Source organism: Bos taurus, chromosome 17, assembly GCF_002263795.3.
Source record: "Bos taurus isolate L1 Dominette 01449 registration number 42190680 breed Hereford chromosome 17, ARS-UCD2.0, whole genome shotgun sequence".
Classification (NCBI taxonomy): domain Eukaryota; kingdom Metazoa; phylum Chordata; class Mammalia; order Artiodactyla; family Bovidae; genus Bos; species Bos taurus.
Genome location: NC_037344.1, coordinates 19,404,756 through 19,421,238, shown reverse-complemented (window position 1 = coordinate 19,421,238; position 16,483 = coordinate 19,404,756). Strand labels below are relative to the sequence as shown.

The window sequence follows — 16,483 nt, the reverse complement described above, 5'->3', positions numbered from 1 at the left end:
ACTCATTGGAAAAGACCCTGATGCTGGGAGGGACTGGGGGCAGGAGGAGAAGGGGACAACAGAGGATGAGATGGCTGGATGGCATCACTGACTCAATGGACGTGAGTCTGGGTGAAATCCAGGAGTTGGTGATGGACAGGGAGGCCTGGCGTGCTGCAATTCAGGGAGTCACAAAGAGTTGGACACAACTGAGTGACTGAACTGAACTGAACTGATTAGGGTTGGCAAAAAAAATCTGTTAAGGATTTTCCATGCCATCTTAATGGAAAAACCTGAATGAACATTTTGGCCAACCCAATATAACTTACTGAAAGATTGAATGATTACTAAATTTTTCAACTGCTATTCAGAAAGAATTTAATATATGACAATCAGTGCATTTAATATATGACAATAAGTAGTATTAGAGTTACAAAAAGTGAGAGACCTGGTTTTATATACTTGAAATGCTTGCAGTTTTAACAAGAAAACAGAGCACAGATTCCTAAAATATTCAATAAGAATATAAGCCAGCATGTTCAATGTCAAATGAGAAGCAGAGACTGCATTTTTTTTTTTTTTCAGAAGAATTAAGAGAGGAAAGAAATACTATAAACCAGGGTGAACAGGAAATTAACTGTGGAAAAGATAGAACTTAAGTTGACCTTTGAAGAGTAATCTTCATGTTATCAGAAAATAGTGGAAGGCACCTCCCAGGCAAATCCCAGAGTTTAGAAAAGGAACAAAATACTTCTTTATCATTATTTCATAATAAAAAGTTTTAAATAATGCAAAATTGCTTAAAATGAGAACAGACTTAACAAAGATGTAAATACTATTCTAAGCTTTTTACTACAAAAGAGACTCCTAGGACTATAAAAATCAAGATTAGTGTTAAGTCAATACATATTAGCTCTGCATTTACCACTTAGCTCTAAATGATAGGATAAGAGCTCACAGGAGCTTTCAGCTGTGTAAGTCTGATAAGTTTACAGTAAGAACAAGTTTCTTTAATTATTTCTGTTAAATTCTGCTGTTAGAAGGTGCTAGTCACATTTCATGGAAGCAGTTTGCCTTAAGGATAATCTGAAGTTCTCATGTGACATCATAAGTTTCCCACAAAACTGGAGGAAATTTGCTATTCAGAGTGACTTAGCATTATTTGGTTTGATTTTAAACCAAGGCAATCAGGAAGGGGAATGTATTCTCACAACAATATAATCAAAAAGCGTTTTGCAACTGTAGTTCACTGATTTGTTTAATGTGAGGTTATGAGTCATTGTGACAAGTGTGTGTGTGTTTGTTTTGTGTTTTTTTTTGGTAGAATATAAAACTCGATGACATACTAAGTTGCTAGGAATAGAGGTTTCCTAGTCACAAAAAACTGAGTAAACTTAAGACGGCTTAATGGTGTAATCTACAAGAAGGAAAACCCCAGTTCCTAGGAGAACATTTAAATTTTGTCAAATTACAATTTATAATCAAACAAAAGGTCTGATTTATCATGGTAGATTTTGACAATTCATATTCTTTTAGGTCAGCATTTTTCCTGAAAATGACTTAGAGAATAGCTGAATATTAACAACAAGCAGATGTTTTGAAAGTTTGGCATGGTTAGAAGATTACTGCCAGCGGCAAAATGGCACTAAAAACATTAATTGAGAAAGGTATTTCATCCCAGATTTTATGTCCTGAAGGAGACCTATTTACCACAAAGTCATGCGTATTTCTAATTATTTAAAAATAATCAAAGTGATTCAAAAATGGGATAATGAATAGATTTATTTTTCCTTAATCTTTTTTCTGTCTAGGCTCTTACCGTATAATGAGCAGTTCTACCCAGACTCTCACAAAAGCTGGTAATGGGCCAAAGACTTCTAGAATATATGTGTAATGACCACCAGATTTCTTTATACTAGTTCCCAGTTCAGCGTAGGACAAGGCTCCTGTGAAATAATTGTGATAAAAAGGCACAAAGTTAAAATATTACCAAGTCATCCGGCAGTAGAATGGACACAGCAATATTTCATGAGATGATACTACATCCTTTGGTTTGAATGACACCCTTTTTCAAAATAAACAATACGAATCAAATTCCTAAGAACCTCCAAATTCCCCTTGTAACTTCCTCATGCTTGAACTCTGGTTCATTCTGTTCAAGATAATTTTATTTGAAATGGTAAAGACAAACTTCTAAAACAATATAATATTATTAAGAATTTTAAATCTCAAATCTGAGAACAAGAGAAAGATGCCAATAACAATCCATTTTTGAACATAATTTCACATCAAGACAAAGAATTATATTGACCTCATTATATTGAGCATCCTTTTAATAAATAATGTTTTTGTGACACATCAAAATAAATAAAATTCCTCTCTTCTGTAAAGTATGGACTCAAGGTTTTGGAAGCCTTCATTCAATTTATAGGATATATTTTGTTTATCAACAAAATTAATTTGACTCAGATATTCTATTTTTAGGAAAGTTTGTTATAGATGTATTTCAGAGTATCCTTCCTGGGTGACTGAAATAAAAGTTCTGAAAAAGAGATGCTTTAACATATTTATGAACATGGAGATAAAATTAATTACGAACCAATTTTTAACATTTAGCAATAAAATTCACAAAGGCTTGAGCAGATTATGTAATCTCCCCAAACCTCAGTTTCATCCTCTGAGAAATAAAGATTTTAATTCTCACTTCATAAGGGGATTGTGTGTGTAAGTATGAAAATGAATGCCAAGGATAGTAACGGGCCTGGTACACGGAGAGCACCTCATGAAATACAGCTTTACCTACTACTATGAGCAACTTATTGTATATATAATGAAAAGTATATCTTGACATTATATGAAAAGTTCTACCCATACTATTAAGTACTCAAATGTAAGACATAATTTCTGCCTGAGCTATTCTGGAGACTAAAAGCGTGAGAAATCATTACTAATCAGTAGAGCTTCAGGTAGAACTGTCCAACATAAATGTAATTTGGATATTCAGCAAAATCTTAGTGTTGCTTATCCTATTTCCAAAACTAGCACTGTATCAGAGTCACCTGGGAACAATTTTTTAATTAAAATAAAAAATACTAGCACTAAGGCCATCCCCCAGACCTACTCTCTGATCAAGAAAGGCCAGACTCTTCAACAGAGGCATCAAAGAAAATCTATTATTTTAAAATTAGCACAGCTAATTCTAAAGTAACTTAGTCTACAGATGGATAGTTGGGAATTACCAATACAGTTTGTCCATTTAAAACTAACTATAATTAGTTGCAGTTCATTCTCTATTGGAAACCAGTTGCCATGTTGGTAGGCTGTACAAAAAATCATCCAATATTAAATGTTATTGGAAAGTGCCTTAAGAACCTCAGAATTTATCTCCAGAGACTCAATACCTAGACCTGTGTGTTCTTTGGTTAAACTCCAGGATGGTTGCCCCAGGTTTAAATTGAGTTCTGGGGAAGTGAAATTTTCGTTTAAAGGTCTCAAGCTCCATAACCATATTAGTCAGATGAAAACAGTTCAAAATAGGATGCAAGAACCCATGTATTAAACCTGGCTTTAAACAAAATTGTAAACACAATATACACATTCTATGCTCTTAGTTCCAGAGTTTTAGGACAAAGAATTTTTTCCCTTATATTTTGCTTTGCTTCCTATTAGGAAGGCATTCCTGTCAAAAGTTCCTAGTAGCTCAAGTGACCAATGTAATGCAAACATCGATAAATAGGTTAGTATAGAAGCATATTCCCTGTGATTAGTAATCAAAGAATACCAACTCAAGTGTAAACTTAGCTAGTCCCATTAGCTTATTTTTAATCACTTGAGATGACATACTTACGCAGAAGCATATTTTCTTAGTACAAGTCAACACCACTTTAACTAGTTAATGCTCAGAGCCACCCATTTTATCATATCTGAATAGCCTTTTATAGTGTACAAAAATGGAACTACGTACTGGGAGCTGCATGCACACAGGACATAAAACCCAGGAAACTGGTTATGGTTTCTCCTATTAGACAATTATTTATTCTGAATATACCAAGTGTTGGAGAAGATTAAAGGCTGAGGGCACACAAAATCATTTAAGAAGATCAATAATTAGGTTTCTTTTTGTCTATAAATGTGTATGCCACACCATATGAATACCATAAACCCTTTGTAAACACCTAAATATAATTCCTCTGTTGATATTTCTATACTAAGTTTTTATTTCAACAAGTTTTCTTTAAAATACTTTCTTCCTAACCATGAAAATTTGAGTTCTCTAGATAAATGCTCAAACCAATGCATGAAAACATTGCCAAGACCTTCAGAATAAACAGGCTGGTCCATGTAGGACCAAGAGTTAGTAGTACTTGGTCCTAGAGAGTTAGGACAAAGAGTTAATACCTTTAAAGAGCAGTATCTTTTGGAATAAAAAAGCACTATTTGCCAGAGAAGAGCAAATATGTCTTAGACATTTTCCCCATAGTATAAATACAATTTAATTTTCTTGACCATTCACCAGTCTTTAACACCTTTACAGCTAACCCAAGAAGCATTCCAGTCATATGCACACCTCATGAGGGGACATTTATTACCTCTTTATTATTAATTATCACATCAATAAAAGAGATCTAGGTTTTGAAAAAAGTTAAAAATCACATTTTTCTACCAGTTCTGTTGAGACTAACTCTGCAGATAGGTGGACCAATGACCTGTGTCTCCAAAGATCAAGTGAACTGTAAACGAAGAAAACAGCTGGGCAAAAAGCAAACTAATACCCAATTCCAATTTTACAATTCATATTGCAAAAATTTATGGGTACTGGGGAGAGATGAAAAGTATAAAAAAATGTGAAATATGCTCACACCCTTGCAATAATCCATTACAAAAGGAGCTGAATTATGTGCCATCACACTTCGATCCACATTCAAGGACTTTTGAAAGAAGACTAGGAACTGACAAGCACATGAAGTAAAAAAATTAAAAGGGAAAAGACTGCCATCCATTTGTTTTGCCAATAAAAAGTCAGTAAAACTTCTGCTGAGCACTCAGTTCTGTGTCTAAATAGGCCACACTGGGTTTCACTTCACAGGTGTTTCATTCAGCTTGCCAGCTGCCAAGACACCCCAAACATACCTTAACTGAGCACAAGTGCTGGGTACAGAAAGTTCACCTGTATTTTACTGGGTCATCAAAGTTAGCATCAACATTCAATGCCAAAGGGAAAAGTCAGAACATAGAGTGCCTTGGTCAGGAAAAGAGAGCATAGATTTAGGATGCAATTTCAGGGAACTCAGCATTCTGCCAACAGTGGACAGTGTGCTTAGATAGCTCGCATACCTCCCCTAAAAGCAAAAAATCTGGGGTAGCCTTTGCCATTGCTTTGAAATCTCCCTCTGCTCTCCCAGACAGCACAGTGCTCAACCCCACAGACACACCCCCAGAGAAGCAGGAGCACTCACCAAACAGCGACAGGACCCCACAGACCGTCCAGACCACCAGGGACAAGCCCACGCTGCCTGTGTTCTGGAGCACGCCCTTAGGAGAGATGAAGATTCCTGCTCCGATGATGGTGCCAATGATGATGGAGATGCCTCTCAACAGAGTGATTTTCTTCTTCAGGACAACTTTCTCCTGCCCAGGTGGCTCCCTGCCGCCCAGGGCAGGCAGCCTCCCATTAACACTGCCCTGCAGGTAAGCCCCACTGGAGATGGTGGACACCACAGGCTTTCTGACCATGGTAGTGACCCGCAGGGGGGAAAAAGGAAATGGAAAAAAAAAATTGTTTTTTAATTCCAAACTTTCAACTGTGGTGTCTCTTGGGGTGACTGACCGATCTGATCTCTCCTTTTTGCTTTCAGATTCGTTCTCAGTGATATTGTGCTGCCAGGTAAAAGATCTAAGGTGTATTTTCACCTTCCGCGATCTAATTACACCTCAGAAACACCTGTGTGGTCTTTCATGGTGTTCTGGCTCGTTCACCTCCCCGACTACCTCTGCTGCTGCGGCTGCTGCTGCCGCCCTATCACTACAGACCAGATCAGCTTCCTCATGGGCTGGTATTTAAGCGCCTGCCTGTCACACCAACTTACTCCAGCTAGATGATGATGCAAATTCTCCAGGTTTGCATCAGCCACATGAGAAAGCTCCAGCATTACTCAGCTCTTTTTTTTTTTTTTTTTTTTAACACGAGCAGCAAGTTGCTCAACTGACCAAAGCTTTCAAAGAACAAAGCACACACTTAAAAGGGATTTTAACCAATCCAGAAGTAGTAAATTCAGAACAGACCTTCCCAGAGATTTCAAGCAACTCCTAGTGAAAGCTCTTTACACGAGAAGAAAATTAAAAATGAAACAGGAAACGATCACTACGTTGTAAGAAGTTTTTTTTTCTTCTTTAATGTACATATGAAATAGTTTACACCAACCTTTTAATCACGGAGTATAATACAAAGCTGCACTGTTTATAAAAACAAAATTTAGTTTTCATAATGCTTCCTGCTTACTTAAATTTCTTTTTATTTGGGGTTTCCTAGCAACACAGTCAAATCTAATATTTACAGAGCTAGAAGGATTCTGTATAGCTGCTGTCACGCACAAACTGTGAGCTTTACTTAAAGATAAAAACTATTTCTTACTACCAATAATACACCAGTACTTAAAATTGCCACCTGAGTATGACTACTTCAAAAATTAGTGACTCCAGAAAATAGACATTTTTTGATTCTTATTAGTGCTAGGTGACCTCCTAAACTAAGTATTCATAAAAGATATACCCTTCATTTGCATGTTATTCCAACCAATTACCAAAAATATCTAATTTCAAAATTAACATTTAAATGATATAAAAACATGCATATAACAAAACTTGAAAACAGATACATAGAATAAAATTGAGAAAGTATTCACATTATATAGGATTTTTATCTAAAGTGTACAGACTATTGTTACATTATGATTATAAATTTTAAATATATTAGAAATATAAGCTAAAATTAAAATGTTTTGTTTGAAATAGTAAGAAAGGCAAACATGTTTAAACCCTATTAACTTTCTTAATCAAGTGTTTATAAAACAAATACCAAAAGAAATCTCAGCTACCACTTTTGGCTGTGGTCATAGGTGGCTGTGGGTTTTAGTGAGGAGAATGAGTTATCATTACTCTGAATCTACATTTACAAACACTATTAAATATGTTTCTGAACATCTGAGCAAAAACAGCAGCAAACGTGCGTGTGAGAGGTGGCAATGGGGATGAGGAGGGAAGCCAGGATGACACAGGAAAGAGGCAGCCACGTAAAAGTGGAGATCAGACCATTTTCTGTTCTGTTGGCACCTGAGCAAATTACACCACATCAATGCAAGTAACTGAGGCTGCATCATTTCCCTCTTGTATAATCTACCTAAACCCAAGTACTTTGCTTTGAGTATACCAAGTTAGGGTTTTTATCAAGCCAAAATAAATACTTTTTCCCAGCTGCATGTTTTTCAAAAAAATGAAAATGGTTAGTTTTCCTCATTCAATCTTGTTGAAATGCCAAAGAAAGAAAGGAAAGGGGAAAAAAAAGAAGCTAAAGGAAAATTCTTCCTCTATTTCTCTTCCTCCTCCTACATGTCCTTCAATCACACAATTCTCTTGATTCATGTACATAATGAAGAGAGGAGAGGCCTTTGTTTTCCAAAAAGGGGAAACAGATTAGCTGTGAAGAAATATGAGTTAAAAGTAGCATGTTAGAATCTCAGGGAACAGTTTCCCATGTCTAACTAACATAGAGCCACAGTTTAATTTTAAATTTTGTGCTAAATGACAGAGCTAATAAAATGACAGTAAGGCTGCACTCAGACAGAAGTTAGATAAAGTCTAAAGGAGGAAAAATATTCTTTTAAGAATAAATAACACTCCCCCTCCAAACAAGGGGAAAAAATGTTGTTGAAGAAAAGTTGTTGAAGTTTGACTAATGGCCAAAAGGATTGGACTATCATATAAATAGAGTCACATTCCGAAACTCTGCAAAGCAGCAAATAGTTACCAAAGACACCAGTATATCTCATCCAATCACATGGAAATCTGCAGAAAATGTAGTTGACAGAGAAAATGTTGAGTTATTTTCAGGGTTACCTTAGAAATCAATAGTCCTAAACTTATAAATTAAAAAATTGTATGGTCTTCAAATATGTGTTACCATAAAAATCAGTTCTAAGCAAATGCATTTATAGTCTCCCCCTGCTTTAGGCCTTATTTTAAGCACTGGGAGATTATTCTAGTGTTATTCACAAATATTAACTTAGTGCCCAAAGAATAGCCACCACAGCAGGGTTACCTAAATGTCCAACAGAGGAATGGATAAAGAAGATACGGTGTATATATACACCGTATCTTCTTTATATAATATTCCATATATATATAATGGAATATTACTCAGCCATCAAAAAGAATGAAACACCGCATTGCTCCGATATGGATGGACCTAGAGAGTGTCAAACTGAATGAAGTAAGTCAGACAGAGAAGGAGAAAAATAGTATGGCATCTCTTATGTGTGGAATCTAAAAAGAAATGATACAAATGAACTACTTACAAAACAGAAAGAGACACATAGATTTAGAGATTGAATTTATGGTTGCCAGAGGGGAAGGATCAAGGAAAGGGATAGTTAGGGAGTTTGAGATGGACATGTACACACTGCTATCTTTAAAATGGATAACCAACAAGTCCCTATCCAGGGCAGCCTGGATATGAGGGCAGTTTGGGGGAGAATGGATACATGTCTATGTATGGCTGAGTTCCTTCACTGTCCACATGAAACTATCACATATTGTTAAATGGCTATATCCCAATACAAAGTAAAAAGTTTAAAAAAAAAGATCCAAATAGATAAAAGCACAGAATTAGGTATTGTGGGACAGAAAAGAAATGAACCTACAGAAACCTCAAACACTTTTACTATAATTTAAAGGAATTTTTCCACCTTCAAACTGCCTGGTAGAGCCATAAAAGTATTTATGCTCCCTGACTCCCTCCCAAGAAAATAATACAAAAGACAACCTATAGTCCCAGTGATATTTACTGCAACATTGTTTACAATCACAGATATTTTTAAAACAAACTAAATATCCAATTACTAGAAGTTACATGAACTATGAATTATAATACAGATCATTGAAGTTTACAAAGATTATGTGGAATAAAAAGCTATTAAATGAAAACAGAACAATTTTTGACACAGTAATTAAAACATTAAAATTATGTCTGCATAGAAGACAAGAACTAGAAGGTAAAACTCAGTTTGACTTGTCAGGGTGTTAGGGTGACTTGGCAGGGTGAAAAATCAGTTTGCCTTGTCAGGGTGTTAGGGTGACTGAATCCTTGTCATTTGGCTTCTTCTCTTTCATTTTCATTTCCATGAATGCTGTTCATGCAAAATTTTTAATTGCTTTTTTAAAAAAGAATCTAGCTATTGATGATCTATTTTATCTTAGATCCTATTTTACCCTCCGTAAAATAGGGATAAAAATAATATTTAAAAAGATGTAATATATCATTGTAGCTCCCCTTTTCTGGTGATAACTTCTGTCCCATGATTATTAATATGGGCATATAATGAATACCCTGGCCAAAGATAATCATCTCCCCACCTGCAGGGTATAGGAGGAATGTGGCCTGAGCCAGGATATTTCTAAACCGATTAGGTTTATTTTTTTCTCATCTGTTGGAAGTTGTAAAGATATGACCCCAGAACAACTGGTGGCCCTGTCCCCTGCCATGTTGAGGAAACCCTCATGAAATAAGAGAGTAAGGAGAGAAGTGGGATACTTAGAAAGTCCCAGTACCATCAAGCCCTCTTTTACTTCCTAAGTAACCCAGATGGGCTGTGGATCCCGAAAATCTTCCTTTAATTCTATAAAGCTATTATTAAAATGGGATTTAAAGTTCTTTGATAGTATCTCTAAAGTTAAACATATAGATACCTTTTGACCAACAAATCCCACTCTTATGAATTTGCCTCCCTAATAACAAGGCAGGACATTCATGTACCAAAATACATGGATGAGAATATTCATAGCAGCTTTACTTACAGTAGCCAGTACTGAAAATAATGCATATATATATATAAACAGTAGAATGGACAGATGCATCACTGTATTTGTTCTGTGAAATATTACAAGATAATGAAAAAGAATGGACAATATAACAATGTACAGCAATATTGATAGCTATTACATAGTGTTAGAAGATAGATGCAAAACATACATACTGTATGACTTAATTTACATAAAATTTAAAAACAAGTAACTTCTATTGTGTGAAAACTCTGATAGCTATCTTTGGGGGATAAGTGGATTTAAGTGATTGGGGGAAGGGGGCACAGAGGCAGTTCTAGGATCCTGTGTACAATTTAACAACCTGGTAAATACCTATGTCTTTTAACTGGGTTGCATACTTATATTTAATACTTTTCTGTATGCATGTTAAAATTCATCTTTTTAAAAACAGATATTTTATTGGAAATTCATGGCATTCTCTCAAAAATAGATAGATCGAGCAGACAAATAAGCACACCATAGAAAATCTGCAGATTATGATTAACAAATTTAAGATGGTCATTCTATAGAGAACTTCCTATTCACCAAAGAAACAAAACACAGATTATTTTAGAGCATATAGAAAGCATTATCCAAAATGCCATGTCTAAGACACAACTGAAACCCAATAAAGTTTCAAAAAATTACACACAAGCTACACACTCTTACCATTATGCAATAAAATTAGAAAGCCTTGTTCCTGCCTGGAGAATCCCAGGGATGGGGGAGCCTGGTGGGCTGCCGTCTATGGGGTCGCACAGAGTCGGACACGACTGAAGCGACTTAGCAGCAGCAGCAGCATAAAATGTAAGACAATAAATCTTGCATGTCTGTAAGTTAAAAATCATACCATCAACTTGTTTTTAGGTTAAAGAATGATTGTGAGAAAAAATATTCAGAAAATAATTAAAATTGTATAATAATAAAAAGTATATGTTTGAATTTGTAAGACTCCGTGAAAAGTTACTTAAAGAAAAACTGAAAGCTATAAATTACATTAATAAGAAAATAAGGAAATTTTAGAGCAAAGTAGTTACATGTTTAACACAAAATTTGAGATAACTAAAAAATTCAGGAGTAAGAAAAGTAAGAATAAAAGCACAATAGAAAACATTTCTAATAGCAAACTGTAATTTTTGCCAAGATTAATATATAAAAGTTTGACAAATTTAACAAAAACTTAGGAAATTAATTAAATGTAAAATAAAAATAGAGAAAATATCTTAGCAAGATGGAGAAAGTTTTTCAGCAACAAAGAAATATAATGAAAAGAACTATGTGCCAGTAATATAAAAACCTGCGGTAAATGGACATCTTTTTGGAAAACAGATAGATACTGAAATGGCAGTAAAAAAAAAAAAGAGAAAAATTAAACAAACAGAAAAATCGAATTACCATTTAAGGTGAAAATCAAGGATATCCTTAATGCAAAAAAAAAAAAAAACTAGGCTTCATTTGCTTTACAGACATGCGTGCATGTTTATTCCGTCAGTTATTTCAGACTCTTTGCAACCCCATGGACTGTAGCCCACCAGACTCCTCTGTCCATGGGATTCTCCAGGCAACAATACTGGAGTGGTTGCCATTTCTTCCTCTAGGGAATCTTCCAGATCCAGGGATTGAAACCGTGTCTCCTGCGTTTGCAGGTGGATTCTTTATCACTGAGCCTGGAATCACAGGAATCTGTGATTTACAGAGGAGGCATACCAAATTTTTATGAACTAAAAAAGTTTTTTTAGTTCTTATTTATTGTATAACTTATTTATGAATTAAGTAAGTTATTCAAGAAAATGAAAAAAAAAGAGTAACTATCCAACTCATTTTTCTGAGTCTAGTGTAGTAATCAGCAAACTTCTGTAACAAGCCAGGTAGTAAATATTTGGGCTTTAAGGCCACACATATTCTTTGTCCAGTATTCTTCATGTGTGCATGCATTTGTGTTTTCCAACACTTTACATGTATACCTGTGGTGGATTCATTTTGATATTTGGTAAAACTAATACAATTATGTAAAGTTTAAAAATAAAATAAAATTTTTTAAAAAAGAAAAATGTAAAAATTATTCTTTGCTTTTGTGCAGTTTACCAACACTTGGTCTAGTAGTACTTTGATTGCAAATAGGATAAAGTAATGCAAAGTCACTGAGCTAACTATGTCAGATGATTCTGTAAATAATGTTTTATTGAAGCACTGGCGTGCCCACTTATTTGTTATGGTATTTGGCTGCTTGGACAGTATCACAGCAGAGGTGAATAACTGCAACAGAAACTGAGTAATTCACAAAGTGGAAAATGTTTACCATCCTACTCTTTACAAAAAGTTTGATGATGCTGGCCTAAGCTATCATAAAGGCCTAAGGGAACATACAAAAAGTTTGACGACCTTGGCCTAAGGGAACTGCTAACCCATTCCTTCTTTGATTTTCTCCTACTAATAACTCTTCTTGCACATTCATCGATTGCTAGTCCTATAACATAGATATACTTCAGACTTAGGGCATTTGCAAATGCTGTTTCCTCTGCCTGAAATTCTATTCCCTTAACATTTACAGGTCTCATTCTCACCTCCTATACAAACTTTTATCACAAATAATCATTTTAATTCAGTTAGTTTTATTAATTTTCTCTGTACCTCATTAGATTGTGAGCTCCCTCATCTTGGACTGAATTTTTATTTCTGTATCTTGAATGCCTACCCTATAATGTATTATAGACTAGTAAGTATTGGATATATATTTGACAATTATTAAATCCCTGAAATATAAACAATATTATTCTATAGCTCTATAGGGAAAGAAATAGGAGTGGATTGAGAGAAGAAAGGACTAGCCAAAAAGTCACATCATTATCTTTCATAGCAAAAAGTTGATATATAACATACAAAGCAATAATAACTGTATTATAAATATAAATAATATTATAATTTACATTCTATATTTATTTATATTATATATAAATTTATAATGTATATGTTATATTATATAATCTGTATTATTTGTATATAAGTATAAAATTTTATATTTTACAATTATAATAAAAACAAAAATAACTGTATTATGACAGGATATGCATATTATTTAGATATATAGACACAAAGAATAGGAGAAAATCAGGCTCTGGGGCATGTGTTGTGTTTGGGGAGCAAGAAAAAGGGTAGGGGAAGAATGAAAAGAGGTATTAAAAAATAGGGACATCTGTTCCTGTTAAAAACTTTGTAGAATAACTTGAATTTTCAAACTATCTTATTTTTGACTAAAATAAAACAAAAAAAATAAATAAAGTCACTGACTCAATGCACATGAGTTTGAACAAGCTCCAGGAGACGGTGAAGGACAGGGAAGCCTGGCATGCTGCAGCCTATGGGTTTGCACAGAGTCAAACACAACTGAGAGACTGAACAACAACAATAGCTAAATTCAGATAAAATAGCATAAAAATAGGAAGTGATCAAAATTTCTAATAGCTTTTTATTTGAGCATTAGGAAGGTAGATATATTAATCAATTTAGATTATATAGTCATGTATTCATATGAATTATTTAAAAGTAATTATAAAAGGGGAAGGAAAGAAGAAACAAATGCAGGAAGGATAAAAAGAGAAAAAAGAAGTGATCCATGACTCCCAAATCAAAAGAAAGGAAAAAGAAAAGAGCAAAACCTCAATTATCCCAAACTATAATTAGGAAAAAAGGGATGAAAGGGCAAAGTATGGATAAGCTAAATAAAATGAACAAAATTAGATTATAAAAATATATCAAAATATATGAGTAATATCAATAAATTTAAGAGGATTAAAAGCATATGTTAAAAGACAATGATTTAGACTGAATTATAAAAAATGAAGATACAGTTAGGTTCTATTTACAAAGAGCATATGAAATTAAAGCAAAATAACTTGAAGATAAAGAATTATTATGGATGAAGTCATTGTGAAAATTAAGACATTTATGTACCTAAAATATAGACACAAAATAAGTGAAGCAATTATGATCGAATTACAAGGAAAATTTCATACACAATTGTTCTTGGTAATATCAACACTATTAATATTTGTTGAATCAATAAAAAAGAGTTTTATCAATTGTAGGCAATTACTGATGTTCTACCAAATTTCCTTATATCACTATTTTTGTTTCTGTGTACCCATTTCCTGACTTGTTATTCTGGTTTATAAAGGCATAGCTGTGACTGTCCTCAGAGGACTGCCTGTAGACTATTGGAGTCATTTCCTAGGTTCATAGAAAGGAAAGTACCTCGAAGTCTACATCCCTTAAGAGATATCAATGACACACTGATCTGATTATATGAAAGTCCAAAATCCTTGCCTTGAGTTGAGAAATTTTCTAAGGTATAATTCTTAATTATAGAGTTCTTCCTGAAGAATCAAACTGAAACTACCTGAAAAGTTGTATAACAAAAGTTGCATATTTGCTATCTTATTTCTCCTCCTTGCTCTGCTTTCTGTATTCTTTTACTAGTTTTCATGAAAAAATTTCTTTATCAATCGCTTACATATGATCCTTCATCTCACAATCTTTTTCTATAGAATCTGAACTAAGATGATTGATATATTGAAAGTAGTCCAGAATGTAAATTCTAAAAAAAAAACGTGCTAGGGTTGTTTACTCACTCATCTGTCAAATGGCAGTGAGGACCCCATCACTAATGGCAATTAGAGCATGTATAGCCCATTTCAGGCTTTTATATTGCAATTACTAAGACTCTTGCCTAAGGTAAAATGGGGGGGGAAAAAAACCTACCATTGGAAAGGAATACATTGCCCCGTGCAAGCTCTTTGGTATTTGAGAACATGAGAAACATTCCTCAATATCAAAACTAAGTAAAAAAAAATAATATTTTGTTACCATTATTTAATATTATCTATGAGGTACTATCACCGCATTTAGACAAGAAAAATAAATATTTAAAATAAAAAAGAGAGGACAAAAATTCCATTTTATGATAAATTACCTGGGAAAAACAAAACATTCAGCAATAATAATAAAAATTCCTATAAGGGTCAAAGAATTTATAAAGTAATTAATAAAAACAAATAAATATAAAAATATATTTATAGATTATAAATATTTACATAGGCAAAAAGTTAAATGAAAACAATGAAACCAGTTATGTCATTTATAATAACAATGACAAATTTAAAATTAAACAGTGAACTTAAAAGAGATTTGTAAACTTGTATTTTTAAAAGAATCAGCTTCACCAAATAGAAGAGTATGTCATATTCGTGGGTAGGAAGACTAATATCATACAGCTGTCAACTTCTTAGTTGATACACAGGACATGATCTAGATGAAAATTCTGAGTTAATTTTGTTTTTAACTAGAAAATAGATTCTGCACTTACAGAAGAATATTATTTCTTAATTATGAAAAATAAGAGCATTAAGGGAATACTAGGTAATCAAAATATACTACAGCTATTCATTAGTTCGGAGAAGGCAATGGCACCCCACTCCAGTACTCTTGTCTGGAAAATCCCATGGACAGAGGAGCCTGGTAGGCTGCAGTCCATGGGGTCGCTAAGAGTCGGACGCGACTGAGCGACTTCACTTTCACTTTGCACTTTCATGCATTGGAGAAGGAAATGGCAACCCACTCCAGTGTTCTTGCCTGGAGAATCCCAGGGACGGGGGAGCCTGGTGGGCTTCCGTCTATGGGGTCGCACAGAGTCGGACACGACTGAAGCGACTTAGCAGCAGCAGCAGCAGCAGCATTCATTAGTTAAAATGTATGGCACCAGTACATTAAAAATTGAGTAATAGAAGAAAAGACAGAGCCTAGTATTGATCCAAATACATTCAGAACTTTATGATAAAAGTATCATCTCAAACTACAGAGGAAAATACAGACTATTCAATAATGACATGGACAAAGCTGGATAATCATTTAGAAAAACAAAGTTGGGTCAGTTCTAAACACCAGAGAAACCAAACCCTAGCAGGTCAAAGGTATACATGGAAAAATAAAATCCTAAAAGTCCTATAATAAAACATGGCAGAATTCTTCAGAATCGAAGAATCAAGGAGGTTTAGTGAACTGCTAAAAACTCCAGAAGTCATAAAAATGATAATATTAAGAGGATATGAAATTTAAAATCCATGTAGCAATTAAGAAAAAACCAAATGAAAAAAATAAAATAGGAATGATATTTTAATATCACAGTCAAAGATCTAACCTTTTAAAATAGTTTTATACAAGTAAATAAGAAAAACCCTGGGTGTTCATTGGAAGGACTGATGTTGAAGCTGAAAATCCAATACGTTGGCCGCCTCATGTGTCAGGCATTACCGCGTTAGGCATTACTGACACTCATGTGAAGAGCTGACTCATTGGAAAAGACCGTGATGCTGGGAGGGATTAGGGGCAGGAGGAGAAGGGGACAACAGAGGATGAGATGGCTGGATGGCATCAT

The 16,483-nt window shown here is 34.2% G+C and overlaps 1 protein-coding gene across 1 annotated transcript in view; it reads right to left on the bottom strand.

Annotated features, from left to right (window-relative positions):
* Positions 1-6,152, bottom strand: part of SLC7A11 (solute carrier family 7 member 11) — an 87,184-nt gene extending 81,032 nt beyond the window's left edge. The window contains exons 1-2 of the mRNA XM_024977578.2: positions 5,436-6,152; positions 1,799-1,925 (exon numbers count right to left, since the gene is read on the bottom strand). Coding sequence (XP_024833346.1) covers positions 1,799-1,925; positions 5,436-5,712 — 404 coding nt within the window. The 5' untranslated portion in view covers positions 5,713-6,152. The remainder of the gene's footprint in view (positions 1-1,798; positions 1,926-5,435) is intronic.
* Between the last annotated feature and the right edge of the window lie 10,331 nt (positions 6,153-16,483).